The sequence below is a fragment of the Antedon bifida genome, chromosome 3 (assembly GCF_963402885.1).
Source record: "Antedon bifida chromosome 3, ecAntBifi1.1, whole genome shotgun sequence".
Classification (NCBI taxonomy): domain Eukaryota; kingdom Metazoa; phylum Echinodermata; class Crinoidea; order Comatulida; family Antedonidae; genus Antedon; species Antedon bifida.
Genome location: NC_136228.1, coordinates 5512856 through 5531335, shown reverse-complemented (window position 1 = coordinate 5531335; position 18480 = coordinate 5512856). Strand labels below are relative to the sequence as shown.

At 33.7% G+C, this 18480-nt stretch overlaps 2 protein-coding genes and 1 long non-coding RNA gene across 9 annotated transcripts in view; 2 read left to right on the top strand and 1 right to left on the bottom strand.

Annotated features, from left to right (window-relative positions):
- Positions 1 to 11341, top strand: part of LOC144838690 (serine/threonine/tyrosine-interacting-like protein 1) — a 37960-nt gene extending 26619 nt beyond the window's left edge. Inside the window, exons 1-3 of one of the 6 annotated variants that reach the window (XM_078694139.1) lie at positions 8710 to 8804; positions 9500 to 9595; positions 9798 to 11341. In XM_078694139.1, coding sequence (XP_078550265.1) covers positions 9522 to 9595; positions 9798 to 10887 — 1164 coding nt within the window. In that variant the 5' untranslated portion in view covers positions 8710 to 8804; positions 9500 to 9521 and the 3' untranslated portion in view covers positions 10888 to 11341. Of the gene's footprint in view, positions 1 to 8709; positions 8805 to 8895; positions 9171 to 9499; positions 9596 to 9797 lie in introns of those variants that run through there. The other 5 variants (XM_078694137.1, XM_078694136.1, XM_078694140.1 and 2 more) reach the window with 5 other exon arrangements.
- LOC144837538 (uncharacterized) lies at positions 1314 to 8626 on the bottom strand. The gene is made up of 9 exons (XM_078692709.1): positions 8521 to 8626; positions 6855 to 8123; positions 6511 to 6727; positions 6325 to 6395; positions 5837 to 5980; positions 5298 to 5380; positions 4313 to 4430; positions 2939 to 3064; positions 1314 to 2565 (listed from the first exon to the last, which is right to left on the bottom strand). The coding sequence occupies exons 2-9, from the start codon at positions 8080 to 8082 to the stop codon at positions 2438 to 2440; spliced, it is 2115 nt and encodes a 704-aa protein (XP_078548835.1). The 5' UTR covers positions 8083 to 8123; positions 8521 to 8626; the 3' UTR covers positions 1314 to 2437.
- A 1276-nt stretch (positions 11342 to 12617) lies between the features above and the next one.
- Positions 12618 to 16645, top strand: LOC144838620 (uncharacterized). 2 transcript variants are annotated; one of them, XR_013611672.1, is made up of 3 exons: positions 12618 to 12913; positions 16242 to 16339; positions 16484 to 16645. It is a non-coding gene; the product is annotated as an uncharacterized LOC144838620 (long non-coding RNA). The 2 variants fall into 2 exon arrangements; XR_013611671.1 differs by lacking the exon at positions 12618 to 12913 and adding an exon at positions 13051 to 13210.
- Positions 16646 to 18480: the final 1835 nt, after the last annotated feature.

The following is an 18480-nucleotide window of genomic DNA, read 5'->3' as shown; positions in this document are numbered from 1 at the left end:
AGTTAAAAATACTGTGATATGAAACCAATTTATTTTATAGAGCTCTAATGGTACATTTATTTCCATGTAAATTGAACCTACCAGGTCTTTGAACAAATTAACTTAATTAGAAATATAAAAATAATCTATGGTTTTGAATAGTGAAAATGATCTTGTTAGGTGTACTACGGACTATCTATTACGATCTTTAAATCTCTTCACTAAATGGGTGAAATCCTATTTTAGTGTGATTTTCCGTTTTGTATTGTATGTTATATATGTGGAATTTTTATTCTGAAATAAAGTGATCAGTCAATTAAAATTTACCCCTCTTCCATTTGGACATTGCCTAAAAATAATATGTCTGAAGAAGACACCAACTGTGTAACGCTTCATCAATTTCAAAACTCAGGCAGACTACTGTAGCATATCGATTAATGATACAAAATGGAAATAGTGACGTGCTATGTTATAGGTTGTGATAGTTCAATAGTAATCAATAACCTGAAACATGCACCCGTGGGAAAAACAAAAGAGAGTAGAGCAAAAAATATGAACGAGAAAATATTGTTTTCAGTTTCTTTCCATTGTGTTGGTTTAATTTGTGAAGTTACATCCTTTTGGTTCAATTAAAGACTTTAAGCCTATTTCCAGTAATGTACTGTTACTGTTATGTTTACTACTTGTTGGAGAAAACTTATTTACGTTCATTAAAATCCGAATTAGACTTAGAATTTTCTACCAAGTCATTTGAAAACTAACAATTGATATTATCAGGATTAATAGGCCTAAATTTAGTTTAGCCTAACCCTAAACAAATATATGAAAGTAGTTCCTATAGCAGTCAACTTACCTTAAACCTTTGTATTGGTCCAATGTGTAAGTACGAACTTAAAGTTGTACAAATGAGCTGTGAGTTACAAATGATAGCTAACCAGTATTTTTCATCTTTTAATATACAAGTGAAAAGTGACAATGAGTTTTCTATTAACAATGTCACTTGTTACCTCCTCTTTTACTCATCATCATCACTTGGGGTTTTCTTGAAATGTCGTGACCCCTAGAAGATGATCTTTTCATATGGGATCTATTTTCTACAAATTGATAGCAAAATAACAAAGAAATGTAGAATACAAATCATGAATGACATAAATCAAAACATATAAGCCTATACATCTTTATTTTAAAATACTTGTTGTCTTTTTAATATTTGGTTTAAATTTATAGCTAAGGGCTGAAACAATACATTTGTTTCTTAGCTAAGTAGCATAGTTTAAGAACATTTAATAGTAAGATAACATTTCTGTTTAGATTTAGCCTACAGCATTCAGTTTCTTTGACAAGCTATCATATCTGAAACTTGTATTCAAGAACTTTATACAATTTCACCTGAAATAGTATTTATAATGCTATAAATTTGCAAAATACATATCCGCATTTACACGCGCGCGCTAACAAAATGCGAAATACATATCAGCATTTACACGCGCGCTTACAAAATAAAAAAAATACATATCAGCATTTACACGCGCGCTTACAACTGGCAGAATATTTACACGCGCATTTACAAAATGCAAAATACATATCAGTTTTTACACGCGCGCGTAATCGTCTATGATGTCACTATCAAGAATGAATACAAACTACTGTATACCACCCGTATGCAATATAGCCAAGAATATCACGATACTTTTTTTTCACGCACCTTTAATTTTCAAAAGTTTCACATTCTTGAAAAATAATATTTGAGACTGATAAATGACCGTATTGACCATCGGGTTTAATAGTATATTATTTATCCTATAAGTGGTTCTTTCAATTTGGATTCATAATAGGAGCCGCCGTCAATGACCAACATCTGCCTAAAATATTTGACATGACCTTTAAACAGGTCAGTGCAAGGGGCATTTAACGTCAAATTTAGTTGACACTTTGATTTTTTAGCTTTCATCGACCTGTAATTTAATTTTAAAATAAATTTGTTTCATTTATAGTGTTTTGTAAAAAGAGTTCTACGCTCTCACTATGAAATTTACCTTCCGTGTATATTAGGCTTCAATTCACATCTGAGGGACTTGTTGTATTTTCCAGACCAGAGTTGGTATATATTGGTAGGGTGGTGGTATAGCGTTATTTATCAGACGCCATTTCTACGTCCACTTTCAGGACATGTAATTGTTACCTCTCCGATCAATAACATGTCAGTTATACTTTATACTAATTACTTGCTTTGCGCCTAAGTGGGAACCAAGCTTTAAGCATATTTTCCACTTGGTCAGCTTGTACGCATGCGTATTCATGTTTCCATCTTCCAAATCCCTTTCTACGTATGCGTATAAGTTGACGCTTTCGGTTCGCGCTATAGTGAGTGGAAAATAGGCTTTATTACTAATACTTTTCAGGACTGCGTCGATGAGATTTAAACCCTCTTCATGGAACCATGGTGATTACTGTTTTCTCAAAGCGTTGCATGAGGTCCTAGCATATGACTTTTCGGAATTCGTATACCTTTAATCGTAAAGGATGGCCGATGAGGCTTCATATGCTGGATTCGTGGACTGTAGTTAGCAGGACCTGGGTTGTTTGCTGAAACACAACACACAACATTAATATTAGTTGTACCCGTAATTTGAAATACTTGCTTAATAATGATTTGCTCATGGTCTTTGGATGCAACGCACGACGCAAGTGTATTGACTAATCACAAGCGACAGTTTTTTTTAGATCCATAATGTTGTCATTGGTCAAATTACTTGCGGCGCACTTACGTCCTTGTGTTCCGTCCAATGTGAACCAAGCTTTAAAGTACATCTGCGCATGCTTAGAACATATTATAAAAATGTTATCAATACATCTACACCTATTTTAAGTTTGTAAGCATGCAGACGTGTTCTTTTTTTTTTTTGCTTTGTAATAAAGAATCAGAATAATATATTGATACTAATTAGACTATACTCACGATCAGTATCACCGATAGATATGCATGTACCCAAATGTCTAGATCCAAAGCTGTATGCAGGAGCACTTGGTAATGAATAGGATTTGTCTGGGTAATATTCATTTGGCGATGGCTCGCATTCAGATCCTAAAATAAAACATTATCACAGGGGCGTACAATTTAAAGCATCTTAAAGAAACACTAAGGCTCTGTCTACATTATCAGATTTGTGTGACAGAAAATGTGGTGTGCCCATATATGGACATGATGATGTCATATCAGTACCATATTTGGGTATATCACTACCATATTTGGGCACATCACTCTTGTTTGTCAAATTAGTTTGATAGTATAGACAGAGCTTAAAATAAGACATTTAAGTAGACAATATTTTAAAATTAATTTGGACTACAGTACAATAATGTCATTCAAATAATGGCCTGTTTTTGATTCAGCCGATTCTGGTGCGGTATCATGTCTACTGACAATACACAGCATATAGTATCGTGTCTGATAACGTGTAAATCTACAATATCTAACATCAACTTACACTTGACCGTCTAACTAACTAATCTCATAAGTACCGTAGCACATGTGGGACGAATGCTGCCGTCACAGACACGATACTGCAGGTTTGAGTTAACATAGTAAATAGAAACTATGATTTGCTTGACCCACTCCCTAATTTTATTATGATTAAATCGTAAAAATAAAAGGTGTTAGCAGCCCAGTTTTTTTATAGATTGGCAAATTTACTATTAACACGTTCTATCGATTTTTAACAACAGGTAACAATAATGCGGCTTCTATTCTAGTATTAATAACCCCATCACAATGTCCAGTCGGCAGCGGTCATTATGTGTGTTTAAAGTGTGGAAAATTACTCCTTTGGTCCAAGTGAAGTCTTTTTGTTTGCCATTTTCTGGTCAATTATGAATTCGGTCACCGGCCACAACTCGTCGTATCAGCAGACAAGCACTAAACCAAATTATTAATAGCTAGACATACTTTAAGCTGGGAATGGTGCAGAGTAGACAGGGGTGGGTGGGCCTAACTAATTTGTTACGGGTAACGGGAGGCACGTTTAAGTGATTTTGCGACAAATTAATTTCAAAACCCTCGTTTTCTGTCAAACCCCCCTGCTGCCATGTATACCTCAATAAAGCGATTTCTTTTGTTTATACAGTCATATAGATAGGCCTACATATGGAAGGCGTTAGATCATCCAGAACTAGGTTGTTTTCAGTTAAATCCTAAATTTCTTAGAATCATTAATGGAAAGCATATTGGAATCTATGACGTCAGCGTCATCTATTTTATTATTAACAAACCAATAATCCCAACACTCTATCCCCGAAAAGGGGTTACTCTATATTCATATACAGTAGTAGGTACCTTTTTTGTTTATAGCAAATTTCGATCTGACTCCAATACTGTACACTGGAAAGTCTGGCAGTGTGTGGTTTCTCCTTCCCAGTAGTGGTTTACTGCAGTATTGTGCAGGTGATGGCCACTGAAATGAATTAATTTTAGTTTTAAAAAATCACAGTGCTGATATAGAACCAAAAGCTCTATGAATGTGTTAAACGTGTTCGCTAATCTCTATAGTACCATTTTAAGCTTGGTTCCCATAAGTGCACCAAGCGCACCATAAGTTGACCAATCATAAGCGATGGATTATCGTGTCGGTTGTGATTGGTCAACTCACTTGTGTTGTGTTTTGACGGCGTTCAGCTGCGTCCAAGTGTGAATCTATCCCTAGATATCATGGCTTCTTCTGAACACATCTTTTGTCACCTTCTTAGTGAATATTAGTAGTCTACCTTGCTGCCCATCCTCTAATACAGTAGTAGCCTCTAGTTGATAAAGCAATTACACACGAGTGAACAGTAACCTAATCTATATATTTTTATAGTACATTGTGACGAAACAAACATTCTTTGTAGTATTTAAAGTAAGCAAAATAATTGAATTGTAAAAAACAGTAATCCGAGGAACTCCATAATATTATATTCCCAAATTACGCTAACAAAGTTGATAATGCGTATTTGTGTCAATGTGTTCATTTGTCCCATTATGTCATCATAATGAGTGTCATTATACAATTAAACCCTCTCCCCCAAACCCATCTAATCAAAAGGGTAATTGGAGATCATATTTTTCTGCTGATGATGATGACGACATATTTCAACATTCGTGAATCACGTTCAGTCACTCAAGCATGAACGATTAAATACTACTTGATCAGTTATTGGTCTTACCTAACATTGAATAAATACAATACTATTATTTACATTATTTGTTGTTCAGGAGAACACAGGTGGGCAATGATGATTATCGGTGCATAATTTAATAACGCTGGTTTTAAAATTTTACTTACTCTTTTTTCAAAATTCACTTTGGTGGTAAAGTTGCTGTTACTATTGAACCACGGTTTAGCATGCGCAGTACGGGCACCTCCACCTACATCAGAGGAAGAAATTTATTTAAATATTATTGTTATGTCGCTCTATTTTAAAGTTTTGTTGACGTCATTTCAGGTACTGACAACTTGGCTGTTTAAGAATTACAAAATTACAAAATTAATGACGAAGTAATTAATACGGGGCGCAGTTTGTCCACAAAGTCACCAATGCCCTGAACGGCGCCCCGTAATAATTATAATGTTGTCGTCTTGCTTGCTTGGTGACTTGAATGTTCATTGTACATCTAACAGTATACTGTACAATCTTCAAGTTACATTGGATGAACAAATTGTTGGCATTATAAGAATCTGGCTCACCATTTGATGAAAGTTGGTCATGTGTTTGCCCTATACTCTGACGTAACTATACTTTTGTAGTACTACTATGAGAACTCCCTGGCGCAAAGCTTCTTTGAAGTAGATATCAACATTAACTCTACCTTAAAGGAACATACCTCTTTCATAAAACCTCATTCCAAAGCTGTACTCGGGTGCATTCGTTTCGTACAGTGGTTTATTGCTTGGCGAATAATGCCATGGGCCAGGCAAATCTAAATCAATCGGTAGTGGTGGCCTACTATTTGCACATTCATCCCATCCTGTAAAAAAGTAATAACATTTCGATACATTTTACAACATTTTTATGTGTCACAAAGATTAATTTATTCATTGTATAATTATTGTATGACGAACGAATAGGCATTCAGGTACCATGTAGGATAGTAAGTAGTAGGAAAGTAAACTGATAACGAATATGCAACAAGAACTATTTTATAAATATGGTTAGAATTTGTAATATTAAGCAACAATAGAAATTGTAATTTAACTATCTCTCTCTTCTCTATTCTATTTTCCATACATTTTGAATGGCTAATAACGCAATACGCATGCTTATAAGCCAATCAGCGCTTTGATAACTTCCGGTACATATAATAAAACTTACTCAGAAGTTTAGCCTGCTTTTTAACTTCATAGTATTGGCTGACGCTTCTGATAACGGCAGCACGACGCTTTCTAAAAAACAAAGAACAAATCAGTATAATATGCAATTACGTTTTTCTACTTCTGTTGGCCGAGTTCGAGATGACGTATAGTATTGTTATTATTATACCCGGATTGTACCACTTACTTTGCTGACGTCATTTTAGTTGACATTTTAACAACGGCTGGTGGAAGTCTAACCGATTGGCGCGTAGATAATCGTTCATCAATCGAGTTCCATTTCAAAGATGGTGACGGAATTTGTGCGATGCTAGGTCTGTTTGTCTTGAAATTAGATTTCCTGGCGACAAATATTGACGGCACCCTATCATAGTACGGCTTCTCTGATTGGTTATCTTGATCGTCTGCAATTATTTAATAATAAAGTTGTACTTAATTTACATCCATCTTTAAGATGTTATATTTAGAAGTTTCCAAATATAAAAATATGTGAGATTTAACTAAACTTATGGAAATAAAAGCGATACTTACTTAGTTCTGTTTCACTTAGATCTTGAGTGTCACTCTTTGCAAGATGTTGGTCTTCAATTAGTCTCTGTAATGCTTCGATGTCATCGTCATTTTCATCGACTTTTTCTCCGTTTTCATTTCCACTGTCGTTATCATCTCCACTATCGTTTGTTTTTGTTTGTTCATTTGCTTGTGTTTGTGTTTGTTCATTTGCTTGTGTTTTTGTTTGTTCATTTGCTTGTGATTTTGTTTGTTCATTTTCTTGTGTTTTTGTTTGTTCATTTTCTTGTGTTTTTGTTTGTTCATTTGCTTGTGTTTTTGTTTGTTCTTTCAAAGATCCTTCTTCACAATTGTTTGAGTAATTATCAACTGGGTGACAAATGTCAGTTGTGTCCATGTCGATATTTTCTATTTTGTATTGTTCACGTAAATTAGATTTTTCATTCTCCTCTTTTTCTGCTGCACTAAGTTCACCTAAATTATCCGAAGTGTTGCTTTTTAATTTACTTGGCCTTTTTTGGTGGCTTTTATCAACATCTTCCAACGATTTGTTATTTTGGTCGACTTTCTTTTCTTTGTCATCACTTTTACATTGTTTTTGGTCTACATCACTAATAGTTGCCAAATTATTATGCGTGTCTGGTTCGTTATCACCAATACCAACAATTGTCACATTTTGTGTAGTTTTTAATACTGTTTTCACTTCCATATTATGGTCATCGTAGCCGTTTAGTACACCATCTTGGCCCTCTTGTTTTTGTGCTTGACCACTGTGACCATTGGCGTGACCCTCTGTTTGGTTACTAATTGAGTGTTCAATGTCTTCAGTGTCCAGTGGATCTTTCTTACTTTCACCATCATTTTCTTCCATTTCTATGTTAACGTCTTCGTCCCTATTACCACCACCAACTTCAATAGTTAATTGCTCCTGAATTTCCTTATTTATAACATTATATTCAACCTTATCACTATCAGCTATTTCGAAAATTATTTTTTCAACTTCTTTAAGCTCTGGGTTGTTCTTATTTATGATGTGCTGCACATTTTGCTTACTTCTGCCAGTTTGGTCTAAATCATTATTATTCCACACATTCCGTGCCTCTGGGTGTTTTGATCCTGTGTCTTGGTCCTGATCACTAACATGTTCTACTTCACACTTTGTGTGTTCAATACCAGGTTCTTCTTTTTCGTCCATCTCTATGTTGTCATTGAATTGAACTACCTTGTGACGTGTGCCATTATCAGACATTTCGGGTGTAAATGTATCATCATCTGTCACTGTTTCAGAACCTAGAAAGATTTAAACACAAGATCTTACTGTATTGTAGTAAAATTAGGTATTTGTGTACAAAAACATATAAAACCTGTAAACAATAGTGAATGCAATCAATATTTGAAGGTTTGGTCCATGATTTGTATTTGAGTTCGTGCTTAAGGTGTTTGTCAGTGCCATCAGACAACAACACTTAAACTTAAACATACAGTACGGTTCAGAATAGAATCCGTCAATTCCAACACATATAGTAACACTATGCAATACTATGATTTACGATTTTACAATTAAATAAGAACTAGGAGGGAATCACATATTGAAGTACGCCTGTACAAAGTTAATATAATTGACACGCCTCAATTAGTCCACGTTCGGGTAGACCTATTGGAGTGATATAATTGCAGAAAACCTTACCTATTATTACGTTGAAACATTGTTTTACAGTAAAGTTAAAATAATCTGCATTTAGATGACAAATAAAGTAGGAACTGTAATCGATCGCGATAATATAAAGCAAGCAATCGTGGTAAAGCTTTGATGTTCAGTCAAGCGTTTCCGTTGCTATGCTTCTCAAACTATTAGTATGGAACGCTTTCTGTATGTATTGTAGTCTTTTAATAAAAACAATAACCATATTTGTTTGTGAAGGTCAAGTGATTGTTTAGTGATCAGTCATTGTTCCACTTTTGAGATGACATGTGAGTGAACATAAAACTAAAATACTTGTAAATTATACATTAAGGCGTTCATGTCGCTCCATACCTTATACTCCATTTGGTCTTGTTTACATTCTTAAGTTCAACGCTGAGTTCAAAGATTAGATTGCGATTGAAATATCTGTTTACCTTAGCAACTAAACTTAAATGGAATCCCTTAAATGATTTCGAGCCATTTAGAAACAGACAAATTAGTTTATATAAGTGTCATACATTATGTAATTGTGCCAGTAATAATCTGAAGTCATGACAGTGAAGTAGGCTACAAACAACTCAATCACATGTATCAACGTAAGTACACCGGTAAGAACGCATTCTTTGCGGTATTGACATTTGTGCAAGTAAGCGGTAAGCCTAAGAATAAATGTGTTGTGTCAGATATAGTGTTAGCGCACGGCTGGTGAATCTTGACGTACTATAGTGTAGGCCTGACCTAGTTTATGATTAGTCCTATTGTGTGTGTATAGGCATTTTATTAATATGTACGTTTACACTAAAAGATCTATAATATCAAACTTTATGTGACAAACAAATGTGATGTGCCCATATATGGGCATGATGATGCCATATCACTACCACATTTGAGCACATCACATTTTTTTGTCAAACTAGGTTGATAGTGTAGACAGAGCTTTAGGAAAGCTGGCATATACATTTTAATCTATTGATATTTTCAGCTGTCATAACTATCAAGATGGCATGGGAGTAAGCATTTCATGCAGACAAGGAGTAGATGTAGCATCAGTATGTTGCAGGACATCAACTATCAAAAGGTAAGAAGAGGTTGGTAAACAAAGGTTGTTGTTACAGTGGTAGATGAGATAACTATCAGGATCTGAGTATGCATAATGGCAGCAAAAAAAAAGAAAAAACAAGATGCACTAGAATCAGAAGATACACCAGAAAGTGAAGCTAAGTCAAGATTCTTAAAGATTCTTATTCAATCTAATTTAATATTTGCTTTTGTATTTACAGCAGCTCTACACAATCTCAGAATAGTACAAATAAAGACGTAACCAACTCATCTTTAGATAAAATACCAGTAGGCATAATGGCAGAAAAAACAAAACCAGAAGATGCACCAGAATCAGAAGATGTAAAAGAAAGTGAAACTAAGTCAAGATTCTTAAAGAGACTACCGAAAAATTCAGATGGATATTTAATTCCTCAACGCCCACCTGATATTCAAAGTAAAGATGGATTTATGAATATTCATGAGCTGTATAATGCTATGAATGTTGGGTACAGTCAGCCTTACATACACGATCCATATTACATGTTGATACTTGATACAAGGAGTGTCGAGTCTTACTCTAATTCTCATATACTGACTGCAAGAAAACATACAGCCATTGATACTGACTTTGAGTGCCATATAGATCTTGGCAAGCTACTACAATACACTATGGTAATATTGTATGGTGAGGTTGGAACATCTGATGATGATGACGTCACGCAGGGTTTATTGTCAAGAATTGGTGCAATGTGTGATGTGTATATACTTGTAGAAGGGTTTTCAAAATTTCGAAGTACATATCCGGCACTGTGTAGCAGTGACGTAATCACAAGCAAAGAATCTCGTAAAAAGATAGCGACATATCCTTCCGTCGTTCTTGCAGGTTGTCTCTTTCAGGGAAATAAAGACCATGCCGAGAATAAAACTATTCTAAAAGATGTCGGCATAACACATATTGTGAATGTAACTTCCGAGATGAAAAACCTATTCCAAGATGACTTTGTTTATCTGCGAATAGCTGTCGAGGATGAACTGTCTTCAAATTTAAGACCACGTTTATCACAAGCTGCAGATTTTATCGCAGATGCATTAAAAAATGGTGGCCGTGTCATGGTTCACTGCATACAAGGCGTGAGCCGAAGTTCTACAATCACATTGTCTTTTATGATGAAATATTTAGGCTGGCCTTTAAAAGATGCAAGAGACTACCTTAAGATATGCCGGCCAATCATCAATCCAAATAGAACATTTCTATTACAGTTGAGTCATTTTGAAGAGACATGTTTTGGTGAAAAAATAAGTGATCCCGATGATGTTTGGATGAGCTAAACTAAAACATTACATTATACATATATAGCCTCAAGAAATGGACAGATACATTAAAATTACAAAACAAAATGGAAAAATTGAGAACGCCCTCAATAAGAGTTTTAGATAATTATGATGGTCATAAGTTCTGGTGGACAAGATACACGCTCCAGATCCCCCAACGCGTGTAATAAAACTAACAAAAACATACAAACTATCTCATATAATATAGATAACAAATTATTATTTTTAGTTTACATTGTGATGGATATAATATATTAAAATATGTTGCAGATGTTTGATTTATCGATCTTTGATATTATTATATACAGTATTGCTTTTATTTATGTGTTTGTTTTTTTTCATAACACGTGACGTAACGTTATTTTAGAAATTTTAAATTCAATCAAAATACATATGTTTTAATATAGTCAAGTTAAAACCAATCTTATGTATAACTATTATTTAATAAACGTATTTTGATTAAGCGTGCTTGTTGTGTTATTCGTATATGTTTGCATTCCGACTGCATTTGCATGCTTCTGGAAAACAGAATAATAAAGTAAACAAACAGTCACTTGGATAATGAAAATGAATTGTGTTATCAGAAATCAAACATGGACGAATTAGTTGCAATTCATGGTTTAACGTACTAGGTGTGGCTGGGACGTTGTCTATAAACACTTTCTGGTTCTAGCGCTGCGCTAGGCTTGTATTTCACAATAATCTCGTAACCGCGTATTACGAGATGAAATGTTCAGTAGCTACAGAAACTGAGAAACGTTACCGTAAATCTTCTAACTGTAACCCTGGGTTATTATTCTTTGATTGTTTTTTTTAGGGTGGGTTACTATTAGAGTAGTGGGTTACTATTACTAATCTTAAATTAGGCACCTGGAAATAGTAACCCGCCCCCAACTTTTCAGCAACTCATAGCAAAATAATAAAACAGTACGAATAAACAAATTTGGTTGAACTGTAACTTTATTTTTATAAACTCAAAAGCACTTAATTCTCCCCCACTCCCGAGATCAACATGCATTATCTCCTTATTTTAAAAATACGGCTACATCATAAACGATCAATAGTTTTTGTGACTCTAATAGTAACCCCTATGGGTTACTATCAGAGTAGTGGGTTATTATTATAGATTGACTTATAAGGTGGGTTACTATTAGAGTGTGGGTTACTATTAGAGGATTTACGGTATGCCCGCATTGTGGCAATATGGACGTGAGTCCATCCTTATGTTTGCTTTCTGGGCGTCATCGTGAAAACAAATACACAATAGAACATGTAGCAGGTAATTACACTACTACTATAATCAAACATTTCACACTGTAGTTCAAATACAGTGATTTGAATGGTCACTATGGAATTCGTCCCGTGTGTGTACACAAAATTACTTTTCAATCAATTTGAAAAAAAGGGGAAATCCCCGATAAAATTTGAAAAAGACGAATATGTATTTTCACCCGCTTCGGTTCACCCAGATTCGAACATACCGTACCATGCATGATGGAGGAACACCTCTATGGTAACACGAGAAAACCTGTTATCTAGGCCTTCTTACATTAAGTCGAGTTCCATTGATGTTCTCTTGCAAATTTAGCATTTCAGTAAATTATATTTTGAATATGTTTGCTTTGACTCATTCATGTTGCATGCATCGTATGTCTTTTGTCACATCAGTGATAATTTGAAATAATTGTTTCTATAGACCCATTGTCATAGCGCCAAAAAAGTATAGATCTGTGTTTAGTCATGAAATTATGCTACGCACAGCCTGTATCTAGAAATTGATAGAGCGCGAACCAGGCATTTAATTTGTATTGTCTTTGATGTTTCCGCATGGGTTGTTTGTTAGGCGTTAACGCACAATATTAAAGCATTGCGCTTATCGACAGGTTATTAAGGTTTATTATAGGCCTATACATATGTGTTTCACTACAATAGGAATATAATAGTGCGTTTGTATTAATGGATACCAATAGGATGATACATACTTAACCATCAGCGTAACAACTTCGGGATGTAATACATAAAGGTAAGGAGGTATTCAGCAACATTTGTACAGTTTGTGTTCAGTGTGTTTAAGTATATTTACAACTCATCTTTCTCGTGAGAATTACGGTAACCAACGTTGTTTGCACAAAGTGTATAGTCGTTTTGTATTCACTGAAACTGAATAAATAAGCGTTACGCAAACATTTTCAATTATACAAGGTGTTTGTATAACATTGAATATGTGGTATTAGGCCCATGTTATAACATGAAGGAAGTGTAGTAGTTAGACATCACTCTCTTCATTAGCATCTGTGAATGATATAAATTATACACGAAGGTAAGAACAACATTTATTAAACCAAGCCCGGGTGGTGGTTTAGAGACTAGAGAACACCAGTGAAAGTACAGTAAATTGGCATATGACGATTTGGGCTCTTTTGTCGCAAATATATCCCAACCCCTTCCTCGTAAAAGGATACGGGTTTAAATATTCTTTGAGACATAGAAATAGTTCACTACAGGCTAATATATCAGCTCGAGATATTAATAACAAAAGGTACATCAAGTATGCAATACTATTCATTTTAAAAAATATATAAAAATGTGAAACAGTCAAAACGAGAACATCCATGGGATTCAGGGTTTAAAAAAATCGCACCTTCTATTAATGCAAATTACTGAAAAATGACAATGCTGTGGGTATCAGTGACTGGATCTCAATGGAGATACAAATAAAGCACTGAACAAAATGACAATGCTGTGGATATCAGTTACTGGATCTCAATGGAGATACAAAATAAAATAGCACTGAAAAAATGACAATGCTGTAAGCAAAAAGCTAAATCAAAACAATAAAGTAAAACAGCCAGTCAAATTAGCAGAGCTTTCGAGCAACACTAGCCTTTTATCAGTGCATGTGATACTTGGACAAAGTAAAGAGTATTAAGCAGACAAGCGCTACCTTCTATAAATGTATATATATATATATATATAAACAAATCAGGCAAAGAACATTAATTCTAAACCGCCCGGTGATATACTGAAATTTAATTAATTAATTTGAAACGATAAAGATGAGGAAATCTGTGAGAATGAGAACCGAGACTCGAACTCGGATAAACAAATCAGGCAAAGAACATAAATCATACTGTAAAATTATTGAAACGGCGCATATTCAAAGCCCTCCATTAAACCACAAACATTTTTGTTTGAAATTCGTTTTACGGTGGATTATTTTGAAAAATGGTATATCAATCAGTGATTTAATATACAGTTTATTAGGACAAATAACAATACAAGTTAGTTCCAGTAGGCCTTTGTCCTGAATTTGTTTTTGGTAAGGGCTTAACTATCTATTTTGAGGATGCACCAACATATATTAAACAGGTTACCATTCTATACATTTCACAATACTTTTATTGCAAAATTTAGAAACTATTTCTTCCGAGAGACATTAAAAATGCAACAATTAAAAACAACTTAAACACAAGCCTAATAAAAGTATGTTCCCTTTTCATTTTAACGGACACTCAACGTTCATTTTACAGCTGCATTTTAAGTAAGATGCTATGATTTCGTTATCTTTCTACTTTTCTTGACTGAGTGAACTCTAATATTCAAATCTACTGTGATTAAAAGGTTATATCTGGTCAAAAAATTATTGTCATAGTTTTATTGCATTGTACTAATACGTAATTCTTTTTTTAAAGATTAGGTGTTCTTTTGTGTGTTAGGTTATACCCTGTATTGACCGGTTGTGTATCTTAATTGCTGGTAAACGGATGTTTTTTTGGAGAATGATCTCCAAAGGTTAGAGAAACGAACAGAATCATGCACGCATAATGATATGAATCGCGTTCCCCGCATGAGTCTGGTTTCTGTTTGTTTGAGGTAATAAAACGCACAAGGGCTCTGTTTGAACTGACTTCATTGTAGTCAAAACGACTACGCCTATTTCTATAGCTCGGGGTTAAATTGGTTAAGCCATGGACCTTATAATTTCATGGTGAAGTCATCAATAGAGATAATTATCTCTATATTTAGCATGAAGAAGAACAGAGTTCCAATTGAGGAATTTCGTAGTATTGCGATGCCATAAAACATTGTGTTACTAATACCCTAGCTTATAAAACGTATTATGTATATATAATAGTTTGCACAACAGTTATTCAGTTATTTGACAACATAAACCCCATTATTGTAAAAAAAATGTAATGATAGGCCAAATATTACCGCAGTGACGGTGTACGGTGCACAGAAAGTAGGCCTATAATAGAGCAGCATAGTTGATCTTTAAATTTGATATGAGGCTGACATTTTAAGGATGGATTAATTTATAATGACTGTAACATGATGTAGTGTGTCAAACTATCAATAACGTACCTTCATGGATTTAGAGTAACACTTTGATATACCTTACCGGACCTGCAATCGATCACCTGTATCGTTATGGTTATGGTAATTAGGGCCTGTCAATAATTAGTTAATTCGAACTGGGTCATCAGTCAATTTGTGTCAATTGATATCCGTTTTTTTTCGATTTTTAACAATATTGATAGACAGTCAGTACATTTTCTGTCCTCATCATCAAGAAGTGTACCAGGTCCGTTTTTTTTGTGAGATTTTATGTTACAAATGTGGCCTCTACACTAGAAAACATTAGAAAACATTAATTAGAAAATGATCAGGTAGATGGTTCGAATCTCTTTCGAAGCCGTTTGTTGTATAGAAATAGATGTTTACAAATTTAGGCTAATACAGTTTATGGAGATGTTTACAAACAAAAATGTTTACTATTTTACTTTGGTTAACGGTGGCTAATTTGCGAGGATTTGTTTTTAAATTTATAGGCCTACTTTGTTTTTAAATATAGGGCCTACTCATATTATACATTGCTTCTGTTCGTTTCACAAATCCACCTCCAAGATTTCAATGCGAAAAATAGGATTGGCCTCGAAAAATATGCAAAATGAAGATTGATAAAACCAGACTTTGAATAGATTAAAGTTTTTCACTTCCGTGACTATTTTGTGCTTTAGATTACATTTTTTTTAGGTAGGCCTAATTATTGGGTTTTTTTTCGATCCAATTTTTGGTCAAAATGAATTTACGTTATTCGGACAAGGCATTTAAAAAAAACCCAATATCTCTTTAAGTTGGGCACTCCTTCCCTTCCTCCCTCCCCCACATCCCCCGTTTACAAATCCTGGATCCGGTAGTGGTATTTGTATTGCCCTTCTTTTGTGATACGCACATTCAAAGGATGAGGTAGACAAGTTTTACTAAATCACTCATAGAGAAAGTGAACCAGTCTTTTATGCTTATTCAAGAAACCGTTGTTTAATGAAGCAAACCCTTTCTTTTTCTAGATTTACTTACTGCCTCTATGCACCAATTGTTATCAAGATTTGAAGTGAAATGAAATGCACGGGAATTTATAAGTATAGTCGTGATTTGACATTCAAAGGTACGCTGCCTCTCAAATGGTTAAGACGGTTTTAACCGTGATTCACAGGAATATAATTATTTAATTTGACAGCAAGTTAAATAACAGCAACACCTTTTAGACGCGTGCTTCAAACAAATCATTTGTTTTCAATCAACTTTTCAGGAAATGAACAACAATTTATGGGAAACTGATAACTGAAAAGTGGAATATTCTGGTGGAATTTTACATTTATGAAGTGCGACATGAAGTCGCTGATATCATCATGCCTTTTTAATGGATTTAGACCTGCGACAATTGTGTTGGTTTTCTCCATTATTGCTATTAAAAGTGGTAAGTACGTATGTTGTTAAATTACGCAATAGTCAACAGCGCTTAATATTTGGAACCAGGCTTTAACTTAAAGATGCATTGTCCTCCAAAAACATGAAAAATGAAGATTAATAAACAAAATTTAAAAAAAGACGATAGGCCATTTCACAGTTTTAATAAAGGTATTCACTTCTGTAGAAAGAAAACTAATACAAAAAAATGTTTTTAAATTTTTGGTCAAGGTGAATAAACTATTATGTGAAATGGCATATTCAACAAAAACATTTAAAAACAAATCTTTTTCTGAGGTGGGAGGCGGGAAATATAATATCATTAAAAAAACGATAGATGTGTTATTTCATATGTGTTATACTAACTAACTCACCTATAAATCATATTAAACAATATTTGTTTCCTTTGGTTTATTATTCAAAGTGTTTGCTAATAATTACGCAAAACTACCACAATTCAATTGTTTTTTGTTGTCATTTACCATCATCCAAAAGCAACAGTTATCGCTTGTAACAAGAGTAGTACAATCAATATAAATTACGAGCAGTATCAATAACTTACAAACTGATTGGAAGTAAAGCCCGTAGCGATTTCTTCAATACAAAAAATAAATCAATGATAATTGTGCTCAAAATACTCTTGAAAATAAATGGAGACAAATAGATGACAATTAAAAAAAAATACAAAAGAAGAACATGTCTCTGAATATTGTATTAGTGTAACGTTTTTCAATGTCTTGGCCAAAACAATTCTTCACAATTTGAAGCCAAAAACTGCCAATATAAGTTTTAAAAAAATGCCAAATTCTGCCATAACCTGTACGATTTCTAAATTAGAATAAAGAAGTGACTTAACCAGGAATACAAATTAATTTTTCTAAATACAATACATTGCAAGTCTAAATTAACATTAATAAAACACTAATTTCAATTTCTTTGATTTCGGAAATATTTTGTCAAAACAGAAAAAGAAAAAAAACAAATTCGCAAACTCTAAGCTTAAATTATATAGGTTGAATTATGGAGCGTATATTTACAAACACAAGCAACAAGATTATTACAACTATTCAACATAAGTTGCATAAAACTATAAATAGATTTTTCTCATATACTCATTAATAACATTAATACAATTAAGTACAGAAACACAATGAACCAGTTTTTGGTCAATCTTGATATTTTATATCAATGGTATTTACTATTTAGTGAACTTTTTAAAACATCTGATTATTAATTACATTTAACTTTCTTGAATGAAAATAATACAATCCGTTCTATCTTATTTCCCTGTAAGCTTGGTTCCCACTTCGACGAAACGCAACAACGTAGACGAAACGCAAGTGAGTTGACTAATCACAAGCAATCACAATTCGGATTGGTCAAATTACTTACGTCCTTGCGCTGCGTTCTAAATTGATTTCTTATTTCAGTCGAGATTTGAACTTTTCTGGAAAATGGAAGTGTTTGCCTCACTAAAATTTGTATTTAAAACAACAATACAAATATCTATAAAAGAAACCATTTTGAGAAAAAAAAGGAGAAATGAAGAGAAAATGATTTTAATAAATATAATAGAAATGAGAACAATAAAGGTGGGCATATATACACAAAAGAGAGGAAACAAAATAAACATAACATTTCTATAAATAATTTCTTTCACATTAGCCCATTTATTTTTGCTAAGTCTAAATTTCTAATCGGAACAAGTAAGTTCCAAACCACTGTATACATAAGTTTTCTATAGCCGAGCCTATAAATCATAAATACTTGTAAAATATACTTAGGCCTATTGAGTTTCAAGAAATACTGTTTACAAGTTTTTTCTGAAGATTCAATTAA